General features: G+C 39.3%; 2 protein-coding genes across 2 annotated transcripts in view; one reads left to right on the forward strand and one right to left on the reverse strand.

Moving 5' to 3' along the window:
* Positions 1-5,756: 5,756 nt before the first annotated feature.
* LOC308382085 (V-set and immunoglobulin domain-containing protein 1-like) lies at positions 5,757-11,756 on the reverse strand (the record flags this gene model as incomplete). The annotated part of the gene is given in 7 exon segments (XM_080859768.1): positions 5,757-5,829; positions 7,706-7,850; positions 8,203-8,319; positions 8,496-8,642; positions 10,483-10,690; positions 11,496-11,672; positions 11,676-11,756. Coding segments are annotated over 7 exon segments (948 nt in total).
* A 4,445-nt stretch (positions 11,757-16,201) lies between these two features.
* The window catches only part of gabrb4 (gamma-aminobutyric acid type A receptor subunit beta4), a gene marked incomplete at both ends in the record, with an annotated part of 37,237 nt that continues 33,384 nt past the window's right edge, over positions 16,202-20,054 (forward strand). Inside the window, 2 exons of the mRNA XM_080859008.1 lie at positions 16,202-16,281; positions 17,991-18,106. Coding sequence (XP_080715134.1) covers positions 16,202-16,281; positions 17,991-18,106 — 196 coding nt within the window. The remainder of the gene's footprint in view (positions 16,282-17,990; positions 18,107-20,054) is intronic.

The following is a 20,054-nucleotide window of genomic DNA, read 5'->3' on the forward strand; positions in this document are numbered from 1 at the left end:
AAAATATTGTCTTGACAATGCAGCACAAAATAAGCTCTTCAGCAAAATAAACTTGTCAACATCAAAATGACAGCCACATTGCTGGTCATTCAAAAGACCTTTATATGGCTGTCAAATATAGTATGAACGAGAAGATATTAACAAATAATCCTTGTGGAGAGCTCAATTAATAGGCTACAAGAATATAGTTCTCTTTTTCAGCGTCCTCTAGCGGTTGCCGCTCTTGCAAGTCAACAGAGATTTTCGCCTATGAACAATCTTCGGAGATGTTTTGATGTTGTCAAAAAACGCCCCTTTGTGTTCCCGATGTGCCATTGGTTGCTCGGAGCGATGTGACAAGTGAAACAAAGATCTGTAATGAAAACGTCTTCAAAACACGCCATACACACTTGTTGACAAGAGTTGCTGTGAAACTCAAAATCCTTAGCATGACTTTAATGTCACGTAACGTGGTAGCATATAGGCTATTCTAACCAACCACTGAATCTGTGTAGGTCTGCAAGTGTAGGCTACTGAACTCTTCATTTGTAATTCACCTAAAATTCACCTCTGTTGCTATGCACTATTTGGCATCCATGTTTCCAGTTGTAAGCAGACTAGTTTAAAACCTGCCCTCTTTCTAGATTTGATCTTGTGGTGTGTCACAACATACATCTCAAGCTATTGTTCTTATTATAATAACTACATACACATACAATAACACAATAATCGTGAGCATGACAGTTTCACAAAGGGGTTATCCAGTATCAGCATCTGTCTAGCACCTATCATTTTAGCAGAGAGAAGGTGAAACAAAGAACAGATAGGTTTGCTTATGGGGTGATACAAAGTCATTGTTATAAATCAAATGTGTAACAGAGGTGAGTTCAAACTATGACCATTTCTGAGATAGATAGATTCCCCAATTCCACCATTCACTGTACAACGGATATACGTATCAGTGGAGGTGGTGATTACAGGATGTCTTTCATATTGGTAGATTTTTTGTATGATTTCATGTCTTTGGCTATAGAGATAAAAAGAGATACTTTGACAGTATAGAGCTACTATACTACATATTCACAAAAATGTATCACAATGTATATTGCTCTTTTTACAGTTGTTGTTACAGTATGTACAGTTCTGAGTCTTTCACCCAAGTTGACTCCATCATTGCAAACTCTAAGAGAAGACTGGTGTAGGTGTGGTTACTTTACACAAAACACATCAAGTAACTCTCATGCAACAAGGAAATAGCTGTGTTATCAATCATCCAGTCATTAGACCACCACACGAAACGTTAATCTCTTTCCTAATTTGTGGTTAAGTATGGAAATAAACAAAGAAAAGGTTTCATTAACAGTGTCTTTAAGTGAATGACCCCAATGACACACTTGCTCTCATAAAGGTCTAAGACTACCAGAATGCATGATATGTACAAAAGGGCAAGAATTCCAAAGTTTGTTTTTGAAGAGAGCAGGGAGCCTTATTTGCATATATGATGTTCAGACAAGGCCTCAGTGTCTTGAAGCCAGCCTGGAGGCTTCACAATGAACATGTGAGTTTGACAGACGGACTTTATGCTTCTGACCAGAACGACTGAAGAGGCAGACACAGAAATAATTTTTCTTTTTACCCAGACTCTTCTTTTCCTTTTTTAATTTGACTGGATTCTGTTTGATTCAGAAAAGTGATTCTCTACAAATCATAAGGGCTGTCCACACTGTCACAATAACTATAATGGAAACTGTAACTATAACAATATGAGTGCCACACTGAACAACTATAGGGATAACCTGTGCCTTGAAAATGTGATGGATTCTGATTGTCTCTCAGTTTGTTATCGGTTCAATTGTTCTGAAAGTGATACCCAATGATTGTTCTTCATGTCGTTCCTGTTATGGTGTGTAGTGTGGACTTTGCCATTGTAATATAATATTGCTACATAATACTATATTCATAACTATAGTATTTACAGTTATTGTTATAGTTATCGTTGACGTTGCTGACGGACCCTTATTGTCAACTTATACAAAAAGTAATTTTACTATAGCTGATAGGATCCTTATTACATTTTTTCCAGAATTGTACAATGTTTGTGTGTACAGGAAGTGCTTAAAACAGAGTGCAGAGTAGCCATGTCAATTCTCTTGAAACTTCCATTAATCCTCAGGAGCTATTTCACCAGCTATCAACACAGCAAACTCCTGATTCTCACGCAATCTCATAGCAGCTACTACACATACAGTACAGTATGATTAATACATCACTCACAACAGGCTAGTATTGGAATTCACATTATCATTTTATTTTATTTCTACACAGGAAAAGATGGTAAATTCCTTGTGCTATTGGTTGGGGACTTCCCACATCGGCCAATCCTCTCACTGTCACATGCAAGCCCCTAGCCGGCAATCTAACCAATACACGGCCCAACCATAGATACAACAACAATGTACAGCTGGCTGGAGACTGCTGCAATACGTGCCACATTTTTCTACCCGGCCCTCCTTCACTGTACAGCATGCGCTGTCTGTAGCCCACAAGTGCTTATCACAACAACATGACTTCCCAACCATAGAACCTACGCAGGAAGATACAGCAGCAACAACAAAGCTGCCTTCCTGAGGATATCACTGGGCTAACCCTAGTTTTAGTTCATGTTACTTAACAACCTCAAGTAATCAGCAAGCACCTCAACCACAACCACTGGCTTGCTTTTTCAGCACCCTCAGACAATTCATTTAAAGCTCCTTTGAGATGTTGTGGTTGATTTGGTACCAAAGCCTTTAAATCCTATCTCCACTAGTTTTTTGTGTGCTTGCCAACCTCTTTGCTTTGCTTCAACCGCATGCTTAAACTTCCTCAATCGTATCTTAAAGCAAACAATGTGCTCACACTCCTGAATACAACACCATGTCTGGTCTCATAGCAGGCACAATAATACATTTTTGAACTTTGCTGGACATTTTTGAAAATTGTCTACCTACCAGCCAGCAATCTTGAATACCGCACTTTGCCCGATTTGCCAGTACTGTTTAAACATGTCTGGTGTCCAATTTTTTGCCCACATCGCACAAAATTCTATTGTCCAATGTCTTTAACTGGCAAAGAGTTAACCTCAACTCATCTATTCTCAAAAAGGAACCAAAATGATGTTAAAACATGATTATGTCTCCACGTGTAGCAACCCTGGGTCAGGCTAGGCTCTATACAGACAAAATACAGCCGCGGAAAAAATTAAGAGACCACTTCAAAATTATCAGTTTCTCTGGTTTTACTATTTATTGGTATGTGTTAAAGTAAAATGTACATTTTTGTTTTATTCTATAACCTACTGGCAACATTCCTACCAAATTTCAAATAAAAATATTGTCATTTAGATCATTTATTTGCAGAAAAATGACAATAGGTCAAAATAGCAAAAAAGATGCAGTGTCTTCAGATCTCGAATAATGCAAAGAAAACAAGCTCATATTCATTTTTAAACTACACAATACTAATCCTTTAACTTAGGAAGAGTTCAGAAATCAATATTTGGTGGAATAACCTTGATTTAAAATCACAACTTTCATGTGTCTTGGCATGCTCTCCACCAGTCTTTCACATTGCCGTTGGGTGACTTTATGCTACTCCTGGCGCAAGAATTCAAGCAGCTCGGCTTCTTTTCATGGCTTGTGACCATCCATCTTCCTCTTGATCACAGTTCAGAGGTTTTTTATGGGATTCAGGTCTCGGAATTGGGTTGGCCATGACAGGGTCCTGATCTGGTGGTACTCCATCCACACCTTTACTGGCCTGGCTGTGTGGCATGGAGCATTGCCCTGCTGGAAAAAACACTTCTCAGAATTGGGGAACATTGTCAGAGCAAAAGGAAGCAAGTTTTTCTTCCGGGACAACGTTGTACTTTGCCTGGCTGAGGTTTGTAAAAGACCATAAGAATTGAACCAAAGCGGACTGGAGGTTCTTCTAAGTTCGTCTTCTCTGATGAGTCCAATTTCACAGTAGGTGCATGACTCTGTGGCTTGTAGGCCTCTCCAGGTCTCCGTCTAACCATCAGACGACCATGTGTTGGGCAAAGCTGAAAATTGGACTCATCAGAGAAGACGAACTTAGAAGAACCTCCAGTCCGCTTTGGTTCAATTTTTTTTTTTTTTTTGAAATTTGGTAGGAATGTTGCCAGTAGGTTATAGAATAAAACAAAAATGTACATTTTACTTTAAAACCAGCGAAACTGATCATTTTGAAGTGGTATCTTAATTTTTTCCGCGGCTGTATGTTTTAATAAGCCAATGGCCAAACACAACTTGCAGCTTTTGTCTGCACCCACCCACCAAAAGAGGTTCTGTGGAGCTGGGAGGACATCATGAGTGGCTCCAGCAATGACTTTAATGTGATTGGTGTCCACAGCCCAAAGTTCTCTCCAGCTGATCTTTCTCTTCTCACCACCATCATACCCAGTGGTGTAGTCCAGGGTATACGCAGGTATACGGAGTATACCCACTTCTTTTTCAGTCAGCATTGCATATACCCACTTCTCAAAACAGGGCGTTTATCTCGTTCTGTATGGGCTGCTTACAAAAATTAAGAGTATACCCACTTCTTCAGGGACCACTACACCACTGATCATACCAGTTCATCCATTGCCCTTGCTTTGCTTGAGAAGCTGCTGCTCGTCCTTTTTGCTCGCAAACAAAGCTTATTACCATCTGCCTCCTCTCCGGCAATGTAGCCTTACCCCACGCTTTCCAACTGTCACCTAGCCCAAACCTTGCTGTTCCACTCTGTACCTGCCCAATGAGATCCCTGTGCTGTCATGCTCCTTTTGCATGTTGAACCGCTGGGCATGGTTTCCTCTTCCTCCCTGTTGTAACCGGATAATGAGCTACGGGAACTGAGGGAGCAGTCTCTAACAAAAGGTACACATCATACCCAACCTTATATCTTGGTGTGCAAGTCACCAGGTGGCGTAGTCGTCATACAGAGCCAAGACCTTAGTAGACCACTAGGTTACACTGTGTTTACCGTTTGTTCCCCAGACTGTGAGTCATCTCCATGCTGGTATTAGCACATCTGAACTCCTCTATCAAGATGGTCATTGGTAACCCTAATATTCCTTTTCCATACAAAGCTACAGTACGAAGATAACATGGCACCCCAAGCCATTTCCTAGTTGCCTTATTCATGACTTTCTCAAATTCCTCCACCTCCGAAATGGCAACTTCATTCACAGTTAATGGCCTACGTACGCCATGTCATAACCAGTTCAGAAATGGTCATACTGACTACAATGCAGAACATTAACCACCGAAAATGATGGAAGTATTGAAGAATAAAAATAAAAGAAATCAGTTTCACACTAACGTCTGTCATAAAAAAGATATTTAATATCTGTATTACCCTCCACTACTTTAATGTAAGAAAACAAAGACAATTATTTATTCTTTTAATTGTCTAGAAAGAACTATAAGAGGCAATATTAACCCATAATTAATACAGCATTGCCAGTGCACAGAAACACTCATTCAATGGAAAGACTTTGCATGACTTGATGTTCTTTGTACTTTACATTTGTTATATTTTACTGGTACATTTTTCTGTCCATACAGAAAATAAATAATACAAACCTTCAGACATGCTGTACTTCTCAATTCTGAATTACATTCTTTATTGTAAATTTTATTTTGGTAACATAAACATCCCACAGAACACAGTAAAAAAAAACAGTCAATTTGATGACAAATTAAGTAGGTGTTTGTATTATTGAGGGTATACTCCTAAACAGCTGGGTGCTCGTCCTCTTCCCCTTTTATGTCCTGTGCTGCCAGGTGTGTGCTTGCTTTCATAGGCCTGAAATTGCAATCGAGAGACAAATTTAACTGCCAGTCCAAAGGAAACTATATCAGATAATATACAGTACTGTGCAAAAGTTTTAGGCAGGTGTGAAAAAATGCTGTAAACTAAGAATGCTTTCAAAAATGGAAGTGTTAACAGTTTATTTTCATCAATTCTTCATAAATTAACAAAATGCAGTGAAGGAACAGAAGAAAATTCTAAATTAAATCAATATTTGGTGTGACAACCCTTTGCCTTCAAAATAGCATCAATTCTTCCAGATACACTTGCGCAGTTTTTGAAGGAACACGGCTGGTAAATTGTTCCAAACATCTTAGAGAACTAACCACAGATCTTCTGTGGATGTAGGCTTCCTAAAATTCTTCTGTCTCTTCATGTAAACCCAGACAGACTCGATGATGTAGAGATTAGGGCTCTGTGGGGGTCATACCATCACTTGCAGGACTTTCTGTTCTTCTTTAAGCTGAAGATAGTTGTTAATGTCATTGGCTGTATGTTTGGGGTTATGTTCCTGCTGCAGAATACATTTGGTGCCAATCATACGCCTCCCTGATGGTATTGCATGATGGATTAGTATCTGCCTGTATTTCTCAGCATTGAGGACACCATTCATCCTGACCAAACCTCCAACTCCACTTGCAGAAATGCAGCCCCAAACTGGAAAGGAACCTCTACCATGCTTCACTGTTGCCTGCAGACTCTCATTATTGTACCTCTCTCCAGCCTCCAGCGAACAAACTGCCTTCTTCTACAGCCAAATATTTCTAATTTTGACTCATCAGTCCAGAGCACCTTCTGCCATGTTTCTGCACCCTAGTTTCTATGTTTACGTGCTTAGTTCAGTCACTTGGCCTTGTTTCCTTGTCGGGGTAGAGCTTTTTGGCTGCAACTCTTCCATGAAGACCACTTCTGGCCAGACTTCCCCGGACAGTAAATGTCTGTACCTGGGTACCACTGGTTTCTGCCAGTTCTGAGCTGATGCCACTGCTTGAAATCTTCCGATTTCGAAGGTAAATAAGCTTGATGTGTTTTTCATCAGCTGCATTAAGTTTCCTTGGCTGAACACTGCGTCTACGATCCTCAACGTCTTCTTCAAAAGAGCTGGAACTGCACATTTTGAAACCCCTGTCTGCTTTGAAATCTTTGTCTGGGAGAGACCCTGCTGATGCAGTATAACTACGTTGTGTCTTGTTGCTGTGCTCAGTCTTACCATGTAAATGGATAAAAAATAAACATTTATTGTTTACATTTTTCAAAGCATTCTTAGTTCATAGCATTTTTTCACACCTGCCTAAAACTTTTGCACAGTACTGTATATATTTTTTTTTAAAGAGAATATTTAATTTATTTATTCTTAATTGTGGTAAACAGGTCAGGCTGACACTGAGATGAATCTGGTCCAGATCTGCACTACGACCAACTTAACTAAAAAAAATAGGACTTACATTCATACCAGCTTAACTAAAAGAGCATTTAAAATCATACCAGCTTAACTAAAAGAGCATTTAAAATTATACCAGCTTAACTAAAATAGCATTTAAAATCATACCAGCTTAACTAAAAGAGCATTTAAAATCATACCAACTTAACTGAAAGAGCATTTCAAATCAAACCAGCTTAAAGTAAAAGTGAGCATTTCAAATCATAGTTTCTCAGTCACTTTGCAGTTTTTGGGGAAACACAGGGGTTGTCATACCAGAGAAGGTCTGGATCATTTCCAAAGTCAGTTGCTATATGGCTATGCAAATGTTTTTGGAGTAAAGAGGCTAACTTGACAATATAGGGTTTCGCCTGCAGTGTTAAACTATGAAAGGGTCACTTTTCTCTTCAGAATAAATGCCAAGCATGTCAAGGGTGTTTAAGAACTCACTGCATCTCGCTGGCTGTATTAGTCTTGGTCCCTTTCAGTTTTTGCTTCTTCATTTGGTGGGTTATGAACCAGACCAAGAGGACGATGACACCACAGCATAACAGTGCTCCGATGATGGCGCCAGCGATGACTCCCCCGTGAACTTCTGTTAAGATGAGGAATTTGTGAGGAATTACTTTCCAAATGTTACATTTTTAAAACTAAACTATATGCTTCATGCAATTCAAATTACATACAAAAAGAGTAGTCCAGGTTAATATTGCAAGCTTTTTGGTAAATGACAAATGTAAAAAAAAAAATTGTATTATTTATTTATGCAGTGGCCATGGAAAAATTATTAATTTGAAGACACTGTTTGGTAGTTTGGCTTTGTTCGCCATATCTTCATATGTTATTTTAGTTTTGGCTGTGTGTATACAGTATCGGTTAGATGTGCCATTTTAAATATGGCCACACATTTGCCTTTGTCAGACATGTGGTTTTCTGCACTCATTTACCTTCACTCAGGTCTATCATGCAGGTAGATGAACCAACACCATTAGATGCCACACACTGGTACTCTCCAAACTGAACCTCTGTGATGTTCTGGATAACCATGGTCCCTATCTTAATATCTGTTGAATACATTATAGAAAAAAGGACACTTTTTCGAGTTATTGTAATTGTCAAGTATTTTAGGATCATTAACAAATGCTAGCTTCATGCAGTAGACTGACAGACTAGAATATACTTATACAATAATATGATGTTATATATATTAGAATATTTAACAAACAGAGAGTATGGTGACCTTGAACACCAAGAGTGTCGCCCTGCTCCAGGTGTTTCCAGGTGTAGGTAGGTGCTGGATTCCCCTTTACACTATGGCAGGTGAGTGTGACGCGATGACCAGCTTCTACATCTCCATGCTTGCCACAGTAAGGAGCTGAAGGCTTCACTGGATAGTTATGTTAGAAAAAAAGAAAACATTCAAACATTCAAAGACATCCATCATCTCTAAGGCATGTTTCACATAGAGAGTCGCCTCAGTGGTCGGCTCAGTTCACTGGATTAATGTGTCATTTTATGATGAGAGAAAGGTTTTTCTGTTCCAAGAATGTTAACAGTTTAGATTTACCTTGTATCACAGCAACAGTTCCCTAATGATGAATAACATGCAAGCTAAGCAAAGTTACAGTATGTATTCTACTCATTCTCTATGGAGACATGCAGGAATGGTAGAGGAGAGCAAATCACAAGTCACAACATACTGATACTGCTGATTGTCACTGTTGGTATCATTGAAGGTTGGTCTATCGTGTCCGGTCACCAGTTTTATTGCTGGACAAGCAAGGGGAGCTTGATGGAGCATGTAAGAGATTGGGGTAGTACCTGGTGGGTTTCATATTTACTAGACAAGCAGCCTGCTTGTGTCGCTGTTCAGGAGATTGGTCTACTTCGCTAAGTTGTGTCAGGCTATCCAGCACACCAGATAGATAATTAGTCTAGTAATTAGTATTTTTAAATTAATTACTTTTGCACTCTAGTGACTCTGACAAATACCCCTGAGTTTTGGAAACAGTGTATTAGATAAACCTACCTATGACTGATTTTAAGTACTACCTTGTTTGCCAGCTAAATACATGTGAGTAGTAGTGGAGCATGAACAAGGAGGGAGGGGGGGCATGATGTTTGCTTGTCATTGTGATCTTAGTCCTTTAGTTGCAGAGACAGAATGGCAGGTGGATGACAGCAGGTTGCGTAAAGGTCACCTGGCCTGAAGTTGAACCTGACTTGGTCTTTTATCATGGCTATAAGGGTGTGTCTGATGCTTTGAATCATATCAAGACTGCATTGGCAGCAGTACTGAAGAAAGAACAACTCATGAGAGGTGTGGCGGGCAAGGCATTTTTTACCTACAGAAATCAAGTTGCCAGGGAGAGAAAATCTAATCAACATAGAAATCAAAGATTTTCAGTGTATTTGGAGCAAAGCAATATGATTTGGCATATACATACAGGACTTAAGGATGGCAGAGATATGCACAGCACCCTGAGGGCATTTCTAATGGTTTTGGCACCGTGACTTGTTGTGAAAGGTGATTACTTACAGTCCCTGATGCTGTAACAAAGGCTTATTAAAGCACATTTTTTATGATAATGAGATAATGATCACAGAAGTGGTTACACCTCTTGATGGCAGTATTTGGAGATGAGGAATGTGCCATGTTTGGACATTAGCTGTCACTATAGCGATGGAGATGACGAAGGTGGCTTATTGGTACGGTTACAGGAAAGTACCTGCCTCCAAACCAATCAGAGCTGAGTTACCATTGGCACATGTGCCCACATAGATCACAAACATGTCAGCCTGCATGTATCAAAAAGCCGCAAACTAACAATATTTGCTACGTTGTTGACAGTTGGCTGTATTATAGCAGCCCAATGTAATTTGCTAAATTTTTTAACACAAATTGTGTAAAGTACTGTAGTTCAGTCTGTAGTTATGTAGTCTATCTTAAGCATGCTGCATGCTACCAGGTAAACCATCAGTATGTTTTTGATGACTTTAGCCTGTGTGCCTTATGCTAACTCTGTTTCAGATGGTGGCCTACTGTTAGATGGTTGCTGTTCTAATTTCCTGTTTGCATAAAAAAAAAACGTTGAGAAAAGTAGTTTGAGTGGGGTTTATAAAATACATATATTTAAATGATTGTGGGTTAAATCAAATGTGTCATATTGCTTGCGTCACAGCCTGTTCAAACAGTCATCTTTCAAGCAAATCTTTTTTTGACTTACCCAGAACATTGACAAGGATGTTCCTCTCATTTGTGCCCTCAATATCAGGAATATTATCCACTTCACATGTGTACACCCCGATGTCGGCGTGCTGCATGTTGGCTATGGATATGGAGGCGTTCTTTGTATCTGCTGGGTTAGAGAGCATCTTCACCCTGTCTTTGAACTTTGAACCAATGACACTGGTCCCACCTTGATAGTAGAAAACCTGGAGAATTATATAAAGATATGAATTACAATAGAATAAAGTTAACATTATACCAAGTAACTGGTCAGTATTATTCTGTTAATATTACACAGACCAACAAAACAGGTCTCTACTTTATATATGTATTATATTCAGGAATAAGCAACTTAATAAGGAATTTAATAAGCAACAGTTATAATTAATAACGATGATGACGCAATCACACTGAGATGTAGGACAAGTAGGCTAGAATAGCTTAATATAAACCCGGGTTCTGACCATGGAGAGCATACCCAGTGTGAAAAACAACTACTCCAGTCGGATATAGCATTTGTCACTGTGCATTTAGGTGACATTGGCTATGACTCACACTTACTATCTTTTTCCTTTTAGAACAGGATGCCAGGCCTATGTAACTAATGGCCAAGCTACACTTTCACAGTTGCATCCCATACTGTCTACAATAGTATACAATATCCAATATATACAATGTATACAATAGTATTAGTTAAGCTTTTGTAATGGGGGTAGTAAGGGAGGTGCTTGAGTGATACATAATAAAAGTTAATGATAAGAAAACAATAAAATTGATGAGGTTGGTCATTTAAATGTTTTATATTTATATATAATGCTGTCTGTAAACCAATTGTTAGAGAGGAAATGGCCAAATTGTTTTTTTAATTTCCTTGTTGAGGGGACTTTTGTGGAGATGACTCACTGCTCTCACAACGTTCATAGGTGGCCCCAGTATTATGTACAGCAAAATAAATTTTCCCCTCAGGTAAAGATATACTTTCACATTAGGCTGCAGATCTATGTAACTGACCTGTTCAGGCTGACCAGCTCCATTTTTTTCAACTAAGGTCCACTGGACAACAAGGTTTGTAGTTGGGGATGTGGTAGTAAATGAACAAGCAAGAAACACAGTCCCTCCCTCTGTAACATTGACTGAACGCTCTGGAATGCTCACAGTAATTGAATGAACAAAGCCTGAGAAAGGAAATCAAAACATTAGTTGAGATCCCTTTTTACTAGACTTGTGAATGCATACATTTAGATTGGACACATGTACACTTATATGTTTCATAAATGATACGATTTACTTGAACTCTCTTTTATCCAAACTGGTAGCACAACTAAAGTACACATTTGATGTAACGATTAAGAAGTACAAAATAAAAAAAATCAAACTCAATAGAGACTACTGGAATTCTCTATACGTTTAAATGACACTGATTGCACCCAGTATTTTCATTACTGTATTTACAAAGCAAAATACTGTATTCTTATGTGATCACAGTGCTTGCATGGAAAAGTATTGTTTTGAAATATTGTCATTTACAAAACTCTAGTGTTCCCTCAGGAAAATGTACATGTAATTTTACATTGTTTTCTTTGAAGATGACTTTCAATCCACACAAAAAGAAGCCTGACTCTGTTTTTCCATCTGTAATGTTTCGTAATGGTAAGATATCTGTACTCACCTAATATGTTGCACAAGAGGATGATTTTAGCCAAGTCTGGCATGTTCATAAATTATATAACCAATATAACCAATTGATTGTCCCCTTGCTACCAGAGTCTCAGCACACCTGACGCCTAGATTTCAATACTCAGACCTTTTCTGTAATCTGTTGCTTATCACTAATGGTCCTGAGGGAAAACACCCACTGAGAACACATCATGCCATTATTACAAGGCACTAACTGGTACAACTTGGAGTTTCTATTTGCACAGATTTGTTTGCTTAATTTGAAGGTGGGAGTTCATAACCGTTGCTGTTCAAAATGCAGTTCTGTTTTTATTTGAATTAAATCACCAAAAGTAAGAAACAACCAAGGAGAGAACAAGTTGACTGACTGAAACATAAATGTTCATGTTCAATCAGAACATTACATTATAATAAATAATAAACTGGCAGGTATAAGATATAGTAAACAAACTAACATGGGTTTACTTGTTACAATAGGTTCTCTTCATTTCATGAAGCATGAGACTGAGTCCCACTAGATGTAAATGTTTTAGCAATTTTGCGAGGTTGACTTGTTCTATTTGAATGTTAAACTCATTCTTCTCTTTTTAATCATTATTTACTGTATCTCTTTAAAAAACAAAGAAGAAAGATTTTATAAAAGAACAGGCTCATTCTTTTGTAACCAGAACCTGTGCCAGTTGCTAGTTAGCTATCTTGGCGCCACTTTTGATACTGTCAATCAAAGCACATTATTTCACTGACCGGAAATCTGTTGGATTTTCGTCGTAATTGTGAGTGTTTTGTATTGGCACCTTTGAATCGGATGGTTGACAAAGCAAAACATGCACAAATTCCATTGCCTCAAACCCACTCAAGAGCAGGCATGCAATATAAAATACTTTTACATTTTTAGCTCAACATATATCTACGTACAGTATGTTTCATGACAGGTTAAATAATGATTTACCCTCCTGGGAATTAAAAGTAAGTTATTCATTTTACAGTGAATGAATGTCTTTAGTATAGAGAAAAATAAAATCAATTATATAAAATTGGTAATATTACACTTTTAAAAGTTGTAGTTGAATATGTCTAACCTTAGAGATGTAATTTATCACTGATAGTTGTACGCTGATGATAGTTTACAGTGTCAATACATATGCCCTTTCCAAACAACACAGGAATCAACCGACACACTAAAACCAAGGGATTTCTGAAATACATTATACAAAAAAAGACTGCAGAAAGATAACCTGCACAACATCAGAGTGCATAAGGGGAATAGAGATGATGGGAAATGTGTAATGGCCTCTTCTACCCCTTTGCATTACGGAAATGAGCCCTAGTGACTATGTTTATGGCAGAGATAGTGACACACACACTCTGAATTCTATGTCTGCATTTTACCCATCCAGGGTAGTGATACACACAGTGATGCACACTAACCCGGAGCAGTGAGCTGCCTTTGGCTGCGCCAGGGGAGCAGTGATCAGGGTTAGGTGCCTTGCTCCAGGGCGCCTGAGCCGCGGATGTGGGCATGGGAGAGCAGTGGTCTACCACTTCCCCCGGCCACATTTTTCATACTGGTCGGGGATTGAACCGGCCACCCTCCGGTTACCAGCCTGAAACCCGAACCAGTAGGCCACAGCTGCCCCAAGTTCTGAAATAAAAAAACAAACCCTGGAGACAAAGTCCAGTACAATCCAGGCCTGCATCCAAGTTATTAGAATTCCTTTCGTCAGGTTGTGCAGTATCTGTGCTTCAGTTATTTTGATACGAGTGATTCATGTATGAAATGGCTTTTATAGTACATAGATCTACATGGTACATTGAACCAATTCGTACACATCTCTGAAATTGCACTCTACTAGCAGCATCCTAGTTATTACTGGAAGTGCCCATTAAACATTAATTGTGCTTTGAGTCAACATGTTTCCTCTTTTACAGCTTTACACAACAACTATGGAACTGGATTTTCTTTAACTAGTGCTCTTTCAACTTATACACTCTGGATAATGACATTGACAGGAATATAGTATGTCACTAAAACACAATCAAGTGTGTTGTGTCGTTCGGATGTAGTGATCTATAAGTCTTTACATAAATTAAGTGAAATCAAAATGATTGCAAAAAAAAGTCCCTGGACACACTCCTCATGCTACTACCAGAATAATTTTCACATGGATGAAAGCATTGCACAAACTATTTGTTGCATGGGCCATTTTAAAAGCATTTCCTGTACAGCTACAATGATAATACAAATTCGTATTTCTTGCATTGCAGCCATCACGGCAATATTAGTCAATACCCTTGCCTTTCAATCTTCACATGTTGCAATCTGTTGCACTGAAGTCCGGTGAACACATCAGGTGCCATGGCCCCTTTAAATGTGCCTTTGCTTGTAGCCTTTCAAACACTACTGCTCTGCATCACTGCTCGCCAAGGTTGCTTAGCAACTAGGTGGCACATAGATCCCCACGGAAATCCTCATCTTTTGCGCAAAGCATCTTGACTGATATATATATATATATTTTTATATATATAATATAATATAAATATATAATGTTTGTGTGTCTGTCAAGATTCCTTGCCTTCATATATATGTAGGCTATGTAGGCTACGTATAACAAAAGCTGGATGGAGTGCTTTTTTTATGTATATTCGTTCATACAAGAACATTTAAAACCCTAACCTCTCATTCTATGCATTGCACATTATAGTGTTACCCCCTCCTACCAATGTGTTTTTACGCGTATGTGTGGCTCTGTGTGTTTGTGCGCGCCCTTCTGTGTTGAGATGTGGTTGAAATACATGGAAATCCATGAGAACACTCTCACAGCATTCTAATGGGTTGCGAGGAAAATCGACTCTTGCAGACATCATTTCTCTTCATCCCCTCAGCGCGTGAAAGGTTCCAGTTTCACATGGCTTAGCGTTTTTTTTCCTTTGCCTCTTTTTTTTAGATAAATAGAAAAGAACACCTCTAGTTTCCTTTACAAAAAAATGACCATGCATTCTTTCAAAGCACCAAACCCTTAGTTTAAAACTGTATATTTAGTCGTTATGTGGTCGTTTCTTTCATGTTGGTAAGTGAATCGGACGGTGTCACCATTTGAACACTGTCTCCTACTTTCAAGGAAGACCGAAGGAACATGCTAGGGTATTCAGTCGGGAGATCACGGCTGGAAGACGGTTGGGATTCCCGATATGCATCTTGGACATTTATTGGGTTGTTGTGAACCATACATCTTGGATTTTTGACGGTCTGACAATATTTTTCGTTTTTGTTAAGTTTTATTTCTGTCATTTTTTTTTTTTTTTTCATTCTCTCTCAGAAATAAGTAAGATTTGCTTCTCGAACGTCTGGATGAGATATCGCAGCTGTATTTTTCTCCCCAGTGTGACATGTTTCCTTGAGACAATTCGCTTCGCCAAGGGAGACTTACAATCTACTCGATCAGCTGGAATAAATGGGTTATGAACATTTCTGGTCATTACATTTTCAGTAAATTTACTTCTCAGTGTCCGATGTCTACAGTCGACAATCGGTTTTAGATTGTACAGCAATCCCCACGCAGGAGCCGCGCTGGAGTTATGATTCTTATGGAGGTTTGGACTGGGAGATTACAACAGCCAACATAAAAGCGACACGGCTGGTTTCTTTGGTCTACTTTTCAGTTTTCGACGTGCGTTTATCTTTCACCTTCTGAAGATAATTACCAGCGTCGGTTTTAATCAAAATGTCTCATCTCCTGGTGTTGGTCCATGGGATCTGGGATTTGCATGGACATCCTTAGACTGGAAGCGGATTGGAACATCTGGGAACAACAACATTTTAAACATACCTCTTTTGTAAATACATCCTGCATATATGTATCTATAGATACTGACAGATAGCAAATCTATCTATGTATATATATATCAGTCCCTTGCCCAGTGCCTCATTACAATTATTGATTTTTTCATCCCTCTACCCCCTATCTCCATTCCTTTTTTTCTTTTTCTACGTGTACCATACACGTTTGGATTACAGAAACTGAATAGAAAGATTTGTGGAAATGCTGGGTCTTCAAGAAGATAAATTATGTGGAATTATTTCTGCTCTGGCAGCTTTGTCCTTTGTCTGCTTCGCACAAAGGTAAGATACCATAATAGAAAGCATCATGCCATGGCAACAGATACCTAAAAGCTTGACACCGTGAATATACTTGTGGCACCGAGTCTAGGCGCAAGAAGGGGAAAAGAAAACATTTGCAAACGTGTCATCAGCATTAGATATCCTTTCTCAAACACCCAGTTACATGTGTCCATGGGATAGCGGTGTGCGAGTGTATGTGTGTGTCTCTGTGTGTGTGTGTGTGTGTGTGTCTCTCTCTGTGTGTGTGTGTGTGTGTGTGCGTGCGTGCGTGCGTGCGTGCCCGCTTATGTATGTCAGTGTGTATGTGTGTGTATGTGGTTTGGGGGATGTGCACGCGCTAACGATAGTGAAATATACGCACGTACATCGGTATAGGCAACATATTTATGATATCCTCAAAGGTTAAAGTAAGCCTATTTATGCTTCCTATCAGAATGTTTAACCTCATACGCTTTCAAGAACCTCATTGTTTCACCATATCTGATTACTAGGAAATGTCTCACTTAATAGCCTAGTATTTGCCCATAAAATGTTGGCTTAAATGTCTCATCTTTTTCTGTCAGCTTTTTGACATAGGCCTCTCTCTCTCGGTCTCTCTAGGCCATTGTGTGTGTGTGTGTGTGTGTGTGTGTGTGTGTGTGTGTGTGTGTGTGTGTGTGTGTGTGTGTGTGTGTGTTTGTGTGTGTGTGTGTGTTTGTGTTTGTGTGTGTTTGTAGACACAAGACATTAAGGCCTATGTCTACAAATGCCACACACGTTGCCCACACTCTAACGTGTGTGGTGGTGAATAGTCATATGTGTACAGCCTTCGTAATGTCGATATCTAACCTGTTAGAGATTCATTAGTGCTAAATTGATTAAAAAAATAGACTTCACTAAATTACAGGGTACGCGCGTTTGCTCGCACACTGGCGCTCGCGCGCGCACACACGTGGAGAATTATTCGTCATTATTAGGCGGCCGTCTAAACCTGTTTTTTCCCGCTGCCGATTCTCAAGATAAACTGAATATGCTTATGAATCATGAGAGAAACTTTGTCACGACACATGCAGTTGTACTGACATTTTTTATGATGGTCAGTGATGGAGCACAAAAAAGCATGTGTCTTCCATTTTGACTTATAAGTGAAGACTTCTGGAACCGGATTTGGACGCTTGTGATACTGTGTTAATCTGGTAGATTTAAATCAGTTTATATAGTGATGAGTGGCCGAAATGACAATGATCAACTAGTTGACAATTATTGTAACTGAAATCACAACGGGGTGGTTAAGACCCCAGTGCGAAATCCAGCGAACCATTAAGGATGTGTGTCGTCCTAATAAACAGACTTTTACATTCAGTAATGAAAAATGCGTAGCGTGCGCACGCCATTGCGAATTGTTGAACTGATTTTAGAAGGCAGGGGCTGATATTGAAATCATTTTCTTCACTGTTCTCATTGGTCACTGCTATCTGCAGTAGGATCAACGAGATATCCTTATTTTCCTTCCTAATAGCCTACACCATGCATAGCCTACTGAAACAGGTGTTGCCGACTGAGCTGATTTAGTTCTGTTTTACGCAAAAGATGTTTGATGTGAGAAGCTGGAAATCTATGCAGGCACAAATGCAGGTGCTCTCAAATGGGTGTGCTCCGAGTTCCACACTGCCCTCCTCAGAGGTGTTTGAAAACTGAAATATTGTTAACTTGGTGTCGCACTCAAACAGGTCTCCCCCTGCTCCTACCAGTTCCTCTACTGAAAAGTCTGGAATATCTGTGGCAAAGAAGACAGTGGACAAATTGCTGAAAGGATATGACATCCGCCTAAGACCAGACTTTGGAGGTAGGTCACCCAGTCAACATACATTGGAACTTTTTATGTTTTTTTTTGTTTTTTTTTACTGTGTCTGAATGAGTATATTTGGATCAGAAACATGTTTTATCATTTGGACATTACTGCCTAAAGCTTAAACACCACAGACCTTCCGATTTTTGGCCACTGGGAATTTAGGAAATCTGTGCTTGAAGCTGAACTACAGAGTACTCAATTTAGCTGATACAGTTAGCTGTGATGATATTAGCATTGTATGTTATTTGTGCTATTCAGATGAAATGAACATATTAATGCCGTGTTTAACAGTTGTTATTCATTAGAGCTACAAGTACACATATAACTGGAGAGGGGGCACATCTTACACCCCTTTGGGTCGTCTGCCCCAGTGTTCATGACTTATACACTATTGTAATTTTATATGACTACAGGTGGTCCACTTTACTTATAAGTGTTTTAGAACAGGATCAAATTAGATGACAGTAATTCAAATTAAATTAAATTATTATAACTGGGATCATTTTTTGCTAGATCTACCATTTGGAAAAGTGCCTCCTCTAAAAAAAACAATACCGACTATGTTTGATATAAGCCTTAAAATCGTTCCATGCGTAAAAAAGAGGCTGCAATAAGTCTTGTGAACTATGATGTATTGTTTACAGTTTATACAGATTAATCACAGTTATTTTATGGGTGCAAAAGGAACCATATTCCCATATTCTACATGTGAGTGTAGCAATGTCCAGTGAGAACAGTGGTGGACTATAGTTCTCTTCCAGCCTCCCCACCTGTAGCTGTCTGTACAAAGCATATACTTCCAACACGTAGGATTTGATCAGGGCTTTGAATGGGCCTTTTCCATACATGGGTTTCTTGTATACAAACATTGAAGGCTGCGCGCGCAAATCCGCGGCAGAAAGCCATCTACCCTAATACAAATGAATACAGAAAGCCCAGTTTAAATGTATTGTTTATTACTTATTTAGCCTACCGATCCCTATTCTGTTGCCATGAATGTTTGCACACACCCTCAACATATTCCCAAACATAACCTTGTACATTGTTGAGCCTTTTTCTATATTTTATTTCACGTGTGAAATAGTATTTATTGTTACACTAGGTCACTCTCCTAGGTATACTGAACATTTTACCAACTCTGTTAGAGCAGTTCACCACACAACAACTCCCTGTCATGTTGCCTTCCTCCACAGCTTTCTCATCCACTTCAACGTTATCTTGCTTCTTTCTGCCGCGAGATTGCGCACACAACCAGTGATGACGTAGCCAAGAAACCCATGTATAGTGCTTTACCCTTGTGCCTTGATACATTGTCCTGCTGGTGTGAAAACCCTCTTCCCAACCTTAGCTTTACAACAGGCTGCAACAGGTTCTCTTGTGATATTGTGTAGAACTTCTCCCATTCATTCTCCTTCTGTTTTAAAAAGCTTCCCGGTCCCTACTGATGAGAAGTGTCCCCACACCATGATGTTATACTGCTGCCGTTTTTCACTATAAGGATGGTGTTTTATGAGGCATGGACAGTGTTAGATTTATGCCATATGTAGTGCTTTGAGAATTGGCCAAAGAGCTCTGTATTGCTCTCATCTGACCATAGAAACCTTTCCCTACATTTTTAAGCAACCTCTAAACATGATTTAAGGTGGCTCTTCACGAACAATGGCATCTTCTTGCCACCCTCCCAATAGAGGCCTATTTTATGGAGAGCTCTTAACATTGTGGACTTCTACACCTGCACTCCACCTCCAGCCACTAAACCTGGCAGATGTGTTGGGGTGATGGCTGAACTCTGGTGACCTCCCTCACCAGTGGATGTGAGCCTTAGATGAGTTGGGGTGATGGCTGGACTCTGGTGACCTCCCTCACCAGTTGATATGAGCCTCAAATGAGTTGGGGTGATGGCTGGACTCTGGTGACCTCCCTCACCAGTGGATGTGAGCCT

The sequence above is a fragment of the Sprattus sprattus genome (assembly GCF_963457725.1).
Source record: "Sprattus sprattus genome assembly, chromosome: 20".
NCBI classification, from domain to species: domain Eukaryota; kingdom Metazoa; phylum Chordata; class Actinopteri; order Clupeiformes; family Clupeidae; genus Sprattus; species Sprattus sprattus.